Source organism: Lactuca serriola, chromosome 7 (genome assembly GCF_051521515.1).
Source record: "Lactuca serriola cultivar US96UC23 chromosome 7, Lser_US96UC23_V15, whole genome shotgun sequence".
Taxonomy (NCBI): domain Eukaryota; kingdom Viridiplantae; phylum Streptophyta; class Magnoliopsida; order Asterales; family Asteraceae; genus Lactuca; species Lactuca serriola.
Window position 1 is genome coordinate 5957843 of NC_136414.1, and position 8384 is coordinate 5966226.

At 31.8% G+C, this 8384-nt stretch overlaps 1 protein-coding gene across 2 annotated transcripts; it reads right to left on the bottom strand.

Annotated features, from left to right (window-relative positions):
• Positions 1–760: 760 nt before the first annotated feature.
• Positions 761–4938, bottom strand: LOC145063154 (acyl-CoA hydrolase 2-like). Of its 2 annotated transcripts, XM_079010742.1 has the most exons (18): positions 4817–4938; positions 4622–4714; positions 4081–4151; positions 3925–4006; positions 3792–3829; positions 3545–3670; positions 3350–3427; positions 3118–3205; positions 2855–2893; positions 2641–2753; positions 2486–2548; positions 2353–2408; positions 2154–2249; positions 1984–2040; positions 1574–1675; positions 1356–1404; positions 1151–1219; positions 761–1061 (listed from the first exon to the last, which is right to left on the bottom strand). In XM_079010742.1, the coding sequence occupies exons 1-18, from the start codon at positions 4836–4838 to the stop codon at positions 972–974; spliced, it is 1332 nt and encodes a 443-aa protein (XP_078866868.1). In that variant the 5' UTR covers positions 4839–4938; the 3' UTR covers positions 761–971. The 2 variants fall into 2 exon arrangements, with proteins under 2 accessions (XP_078866868.1, XP_078866869.1); XM_079010743.1 differs by lacking the exon at positions 2855–2893.
• Between the last annotated feature and the right edge of the window lie 3446 nt (positions 4939–8384).

The window sequence follows — 8384 nt, forward strand, 5'->3', positions numbered from 1 at the left end:
TTTTCAGTTTTCATTGGAGGGCGTGTTTGTGGTGGGTGTGTGGGGAGGGGGTGTTTGTGGGGGTGTGGGTGGAGGTAGGTGTGTGTGTGTGTGTGTTTGTAGGGGTGAGCTTGGGAGTAGATGGGTGTGGGTAGATAGGGGTGTTAAGGTGGAGGTAGTTAGAGGTGGGAGTGAGTGTGTTTATATTTTAGAAAAATTTTGGAATTAGAAAAATGTGAAAAACAATGATTATTGATTTTTCAAAAATTTCCAACTTCTCTGTAATTTTAGAAAACGGAAATTTTTTATTTTCCATGAAAAATTTAGAAAAATAGACGAAATAAACGCACTTTCAAAATTCTCATTTTTCTTGAAATTTTTTTCCGGAAAACGACCCATTTTTCCGCAACTAAACGCACCCTAAGGGTGCGTTTGGTTGTGAAAAACTGTTTGCATTTTCTATGAAATTTTTTTAGAAAATAAGGTTGTGTTTTCATTTTCAATTTTCAATGAAAACGCGTTTGGTTGGAACTGGTGGAGTTTTCATTTTCCATCTTAGAAATTTGGAAAACTATAAAAATCACTTTTCTAATTTGCATACAATTTGGAAAACTGAAAATTTTCATTTTCTTAGAAAACTTTGAAAAACTGAACGAACCAAACTCATTTTCAAAATTTCCGTTTTTCTTGGAAAATTTTCTACAACCAAACGCACTCTAAAAGTTTCATATTTAGAAAACCATTGTGTATGCAAGCTATGTAAAATGCTTTGAATGAAGACTTATTGAAAGTTGTGACAAATGATAGTATATTTAAACAATATTTTCAGCTTCAACATATTTATTAACGTATGCTTATTTACAACATTGATCCCTCGACAATGCACGTAACATGTAGATGAGCCTAAACTTTGTGAATTGTGATTTTTATCACGGATTCCAATAGAGAAAAAATAATCATGATTGATACAACAGCTTGTTTAGAGGACTTAATTATAGCTTGGATGCAGCAGTAGCAGAAATAGAGCTTTGTGTGTTTATTATTTTCCTAACAACTCCCACCTGCATTGCGGACAATACAAGCTGCAAGCAACACCATAGATTAAAATTACCATAATTAATAACAATTTGGTAGCATTATTTACAAGAGTAAAGTACGTTGCTATTGTTACCTCTCCCTTTCTATTGAACATTTGACCACGTGAAAAGCCTCTTGCATTGTAAGCAGTAGGACTATCAATCTGTGTAGTGGTGAATTCAAAAAACAATACCATTTTCCAAATGTGTAAATGATGATAAATAATTAATTAATAATGTGCACATTAATTAAGTAGCACCTTTATTCTACAAAAAAAAAAAAAAAATAGTGATATTTACCACGTATAGTAACCACTCATCAGCTCTAAAATCCCTATGAAACCACATCCTGAAAAAAAAAAAAAAGTAGAAGTTATTTTACTTGAAATAGGGGACCAAAAAGATAACAAAAAACTCAAATAAGGACCAAAATTTGCAAGAGAAAACTTTTTGGAAGAAAAAAAAATAATCAGCTATACTGAGGGATCAAAAGTGTAAATGATGTATTATTGACTTACGAATGGTCGAGACTAATAGAAGATGGAAGCATGCCCTCTCTGCGGTGTGGATTTAGACTGATTTGAATGAATAGCAGATCCGAGTAGTATGCCCCTACACACCTGTTTATTTGCAAGCTTTCTTATTTTTACCAAAAATAGAAACTTTTTTCAATGTGGGCCCTTGTGTGAAACTTTCATATCGATTTGAAAAAAGGTTCCAATTTGGGACTAAATACGGTGAAAGTCAGAAAGCACATGGGCCATTATGTAATTTACATTAAAGATAATTCGAAGATGCCTACAAAACTCCTATGTTCATTTTCAGGAACATAACATAACACGTCAATCTCTCATATGTGGAAAAGACGTAAATGCCCTCTGCACCATCATATTATCAAAAAAGTGATTGGAGTGAAAGAGTCTCTCACCTATGCAAAGCCTGGTCATCTGGAAGTCTACCTTTTGCTCTCAACCAGTAACTCACACTGCAATACATTTTAGTTTTACATACAATACAACTAAAGAATTAGTCATTTTTTAAAATTAAAAAAATAATAATTATAAAATAATTAGTGTAATAAATATAAGTAGAAACAACCTTGCAGGGCGTGTAGTGTGGCGGGTATAAATGTTAGGATCCAAAGGCCTGATTTCTGTAGGCCATGGGACAAAAGTTGGAGTGGAAACTTGGCTCCTGTTGTTGATCCATTTCTCCATTATTAACAAGTAAGAAAAGGGAACATTAAATTATGTGTGAAAAAGACGTCAATGCCCTCATCATCAAAAAACAATCTCACCTGAGATGATGACGTGAAAGCTTAACACCCTCTTCTAATCCATTCTTTGGCAAAAGCTGCAACCATATGATTTTTTATTATTATTAAAAAAAACAAAAAAATAATCCAAAAAAAAAAAAGAGTATTTGGTTACCTCTTCAGGGTCAGGCACAGAAGGCATTGTTGGTTCTTGGTGATCAAAACCTTCTTCTCCCCTCTGTCATAAAAAGAACAACAATCAATACATACATACATACATACATGAAAGAAAAGTGAGAAATGATGAGTTATTAATATTATGTTTCATACATGAAAGGAAGCAATCAAAAAGAAGACAATTCGCTCTTTCTGTACTGCATTCACCCTCCTTGTAGCAAGATTATGCACATCATGTACCCGATCAACTTCATATATAATTGGAACTGCAAATCATCAAGGTAGCATATTTGTCTCATAAATATTATGAAAATAAAAGGGTTAAATGCAATGTACTTCCATTGATTTGTTTAGTATAACATCCTACTTTCATTTCTTCCTTTTCCAGCATTATACTTTAGAAACTCTGCACCCAGTTATAGCAATATCATTCATATACAAAGAAAACTGCACTGTCATAAATCGGTAGAATTTTCAAAGTACAATGCCTCAATAAGAAATTTTTTGGAAGAACGATACTGTAAAGGTACAAAGAAATTAAAATAGAATGCGATAATACACAAATATATAAAGGTACATTGCTATTTCTTGCTGTTGTTTATGTATTAAGTTACATAGAAACCGACTTACCATTTACATCCCCTGGAAGAAGGAAGTGAGCATGAAAGCTATGTAAAATCTTAAGAAAATGAACCGTTTTTGATGCTGCAGCCAATGCCTGAATATTATTGATCATAAGAACATGAGAAAACATATATAGAAGAATATTAAAGAAGCTGTATAATCAATCATATTTATCATAATCACCAAAAACTGTGTGTAATGCTAGCAGACCCAAATAGAAACACAGAGATATTCATACCTGTCCCATAAACTGGCCTCCATACACTTTAGCAGATTTTGGAGCTCCTTTTAAGGTGACTCCTCTGAATGTGTTCACCTTCACAAATAAATAAACAAATAAACTTCATAAAGACTTGATAACTTGAACATAACGCCAAAAGAAATTGTTCAGAAAACAAAGAAATCATGCAAGTTTTCTAAATACGTTACATACATCCAGTGGGTCCAAGGACAATATGTGTTCCACAGGTGCCCATGTCTCAAGGTTCATATCTGCACTCCAAATTGATTTTGGATTCATCAAGTCACTATATTTGTAGGGTAGCATTAAGTAGGTCAGCTGTAAATAACCATAGTGAAAGTGTTAAGCTTCTTGTAGATGTGAGAATGTTCCATGCCAGATTAGCATGTCATATACAAAATTACTTACAAGTTACAATGAAGTAAAGCATATCACTTACCTTAGTCAAAGCAATCACATCTTGACCACCACATTCACCTGCAAAATAGCCGCCCTATGCTTTAAATATGCCAAAAAAAAGTCATTAATCTATACACAATCAAGAAAATAGACTATATTAAATAGTCTCTCACTTTGGGTGAAGTAATCAAACTTTTTCCACTCGAAAACTTGAGAATCATGGTTACTTTCAGGAAATTGACTGGAGACTTCCACCTGCAAAAGTAATGTGTGATCATCAATTGACTAACCTTTAAATTAATTGTCCAGGATTTAAAAAAAAAAATTACCACGCCCTCCCAAATAAAGTAAGTTCCACCCCCAGATTCCCCTTCTTCTTTGAACACATAGTCTCCAGAATCTTCAAAATAAAGCATCCATGGAATCATACATTGTGTCAAAACGTGATAACTAGTGGAAAAGTAGTCTACAGTCTACTCCATTCTCAAAAGTCAAAGTGAACCTTATTGTGGAAGTAGTGGATTAAATCTTCAACATATAGTAAAAAGGGCACTTAAACCTTCCATTATTTCAACACTAACTGAAACACATTCAAAAAAATCCATTGTTCTAAGAAAACCTACAAGTTTGACTTTTCATACCAAACCTAGAAAGCCCGGTTTCGAATTAATTGCAAGTTCTATACAAACACCTATTAGAGATTTTAATCTAGCTACCAATTTTTCTCACAAACTTCAAATTTATATCGAATGTACAGCTTTGAATTACTCATAACATCCAAATCAAAGCTTAATATAACAAAATTTACACTAGAATCAAACAATAAAAACAAAATCTGCTAAATTCGAAATTATAGATTGAGAAAATTACTATGATGTTTAACGATAACGTGTTGAGCAATTTTCCTAATAGACGAGCTCGGAAGTCTCTGAAGCGCGGGCACGTCCCCTAGAAACTCGATCACTTGATTCAGAAACGCAAATTAGCAGACACAAAGTCAAATTTCAGGATATAGATACATATATTGGTAAATATGAGGAATTTGGGTTTACTCATTGGATATACCTGCTTCTGCTTCAGAATCCATTTTTGAGATGTCAAAGAAGCTCGGAGTAGCAGGCTTTGTGCTTGTCGTATAATATATAGTTATATACGATGAGTGAAAGGTGAACCAGTGGGAGAGTGGGGTAGGTGTACAGTAACGATTACTATTTTGGTTTATATATATATATATATATATATATATATATATATATATATATATATATATATATATATATATATATTTTCATTTAAATATCTTTATAACTTTTATATTTAATAGTATGGTCAAAATCATATTCATTATCACGTCATTCTTTACAACACATTAACCTGATGGGAGTGGGCTCGGTATTAGGGTTGGCAACCTTGGTGAACACCGGGCCGAGACCGAGGCATGCCGAGCTCGGCTCGGCAACTCAGCGGGGTTTTACCGATGAGAGAGTAACATTCGATTAACATTTTCCTTTTTCTTTTATCATTTACTCAAATTCTTTTTTTTTTCAAAAAATATCATCTTTTCAAAAAAAAAAAAAAAACTCATTTTCAAAAGTATACCTTTTTTTTTCAAAATTTTAAATTTTAAACCATCAATCTTTAACTAAAAATATCATCATCCTTATTTATTCTTTACTCCATTCAAATCTTTTTAATTCAATTCTCCTAACTTTTTTTATTTTTCATCTTCTTCAAAACCTCATCGCTAATGACTCATGTGGTTTGTGTTTGGTCCCTAAAGAAGAAATGTTATTAGTTCGTTCATGTGTTGATATAACTGAAGACTCAATTCACATTAACCTCCCGACGACAACCTTTTGGAAGAGAGTCACCGTAAAATACAACCACAAAGCTCTGATGCCTCAAGGTAAAGAAGAAATCTACTCCAAATGGAGGCATGCAAACGCACTTGCAACTCAGTTTAAGAATGTGTTTCGTAGGATGATGCATGAAGCTGAAAATGGTGAAAATGAAAATATTTTGCTAAAGAATGCTTTTGAGGTTTACTGTGTTAAAACTAACAAACATTTCCACCTTGTTGAGTTTTGGCAAATTGTGAGTCAGTCCCTAAATTTTGCTCAAATTTTAACTCGTTGGTTTTTAATTTAAGTTTTTATTTCAAGTGTGATATGTTTTTTTTTTAAATATAAGTGTCTATTAGTTTAATTTCAAGTGTGTTTTGTTTTTTAAATGTAAGTGTGTGATGATTTTGAAGACAATGAAATTTAAGTTTTTATTAAAATACTTTATTTATATTTGATTTCTTTATATAAAATAAATATTAAAAAAAAAAGTAACATGGCAAGCATGACAAACCGTGTCATGTAAGTGTCAAGTTTTTATTGTTGTGTGACACATCTGACGTAACGTCTACGTTGACCGTGATAAATATGGCATTACTCTCTCTAATCTTATAACAAATACATATTTATATGCAGAGCATAGAGCATATATCTGTCACATAAAGTGAGTGAGACTATAGAATCATCACTTCAAAAAATACCAATATATTCATAGGTAGAGCCTATATCAAGTGTGAAATATGGAATAAAAATTTCAAAAAATACAAATAAGTTTTATAATTTCACACTTTAAACCATTTTTATATAAAATAATCTATAACTCCCTAATGTTTTGTCATTTTATTTGATTTGGTTTGTAAATTAACTTTCGTTAAAAGGGTAATATATAAATTTTGAAAAAGCTGTAGGTTTTTTTTAACAATTTTTGTTTGTTTAAATCAAAAAACCATCAAACTTATGAAACTTTTATGAAATTAACCCAGAAAAAAACCTATGGCCTTTCCAACTTTCCTGAATAACCAATGTCGTTAGTGGTATCGTTATTTCAATATGTGTGTGTGTGTGTGTATATATATATATATATATATATATATATATATATATATATAGGAAAAGTGAATATACCCTTAAGGATATATAAGCTTAGGTACCCAAACTCATCATATTACGTCATTTTGTTTGATATATTCATTATAATGTTCTTAAACTTCAACCTCTAACTTTATTTACTTTCAAGATTTTCGAAATTTCACTATTATCTTCCTCTTACATCACATCTTTTTGCTGAATACCTACTAGGCTATATATATATATATATATATATATATATATATATATATATATATATATATATATATATATATATATATATATATTATAGTTGAAAATAAAAATTATGTAAAAGGAAGATAAATGTGAAATTTATAAAAATCTTGAAAGTAAATCTAATTAGAAGTTGAATTATAAGAACATTGGACAATTATAATGTATATATATGATACAAAACGACGTCGCATGAGAGTTTGAGTACCTAAGCTTATATATATATATATATATATATATATATATATATATATATATATATATATATATATATATATATATATATAACATCAAAAACGATTTATAGGATGTTTGGTATGTGAGGATATTTCGATTTTGAGATGGTAAAGGCCATTGATGATATGCAAATGATAATCTTAGATAAAAGATAAAACATATGGTTTATATGAGGTTAGGCATTGGAGGTTTTAATCACCCACTTCTGGTCAACCTTATTGCCCCGCCTGATTATCTCCTAAAGGAATGTCGAGAAACTAAAATGAAAATGGTAATGGTTACATGTGAAAAGATCGAGATACATAAAATAAAAAGGTAATGGTTGTATCTGCGATTAGATAAGGAGGAGCGATAATGATCAGGGTCGGTCCAAGGATATGTGGGGCCTTGGGCAAAAAAAGCAAAAAGGGCCCCTTAGGTCACCGGTCCAAGCATATATGTTGTCGTGTCGTGTCGTGTTTGTGTTTGTGTTTGTGTTAGAAATTCGACACGATAATAGCATGTAATGTCGTATTCGTGTTGTGTTCGTGTCGTGTTCATATTCAAAAGTCATGTATATTTAGTAACATTTTATGTTGTTTTATGGTTATTTTCATCGTGTTCTTCGTGTTAAATTAACTTTTTTACAAAACTTATGCATGACATTATGCAAATAGTTACTTTTTGTTATTTTTGTCGTTCCATCTCTACCGGTTAAACAACATATTGTAAAAATCTCATTGAAATAAATCTCCTATTAAATTCTTAACTATTAAAAATCTTTCATTTTTTGATTACGTTGCAGGGTTACGAGGAAGGATAAATCGGGCATGTCACTTGACTCCGGATGGAGCTTTCACGTGGAGTAAATGGATTCCCAACAAGGTGAATTACTTTGTATGGTGAGCAAGGATTGATCGAATCCCGTCAGCGTGTGCTCTTATACGGCGGGGAGTTAAGATTCAAGACGAAACATGTAGTGTATGTATTTCAGGAAGTGAAACAGCAGATCATATGTTGGTCACTTGTCCTTTTGCAATTGCAATTTGGAACGGGATATGGAATTGGTGTGAAATCATACCCCCTCAACTATCTAATGTCAAGGAGATTTTAAATTTCGTAGCCATGTGTGGGAAACCCCAAACAAAGAAGAGAACAATAAATTCAATCATCTTCGGAACATTATGGGGAATGTGGAAAGCAAGGAATGATAGAGTTTTCAACTCAAAGTTTATACCTCCGGAATTGGTGTT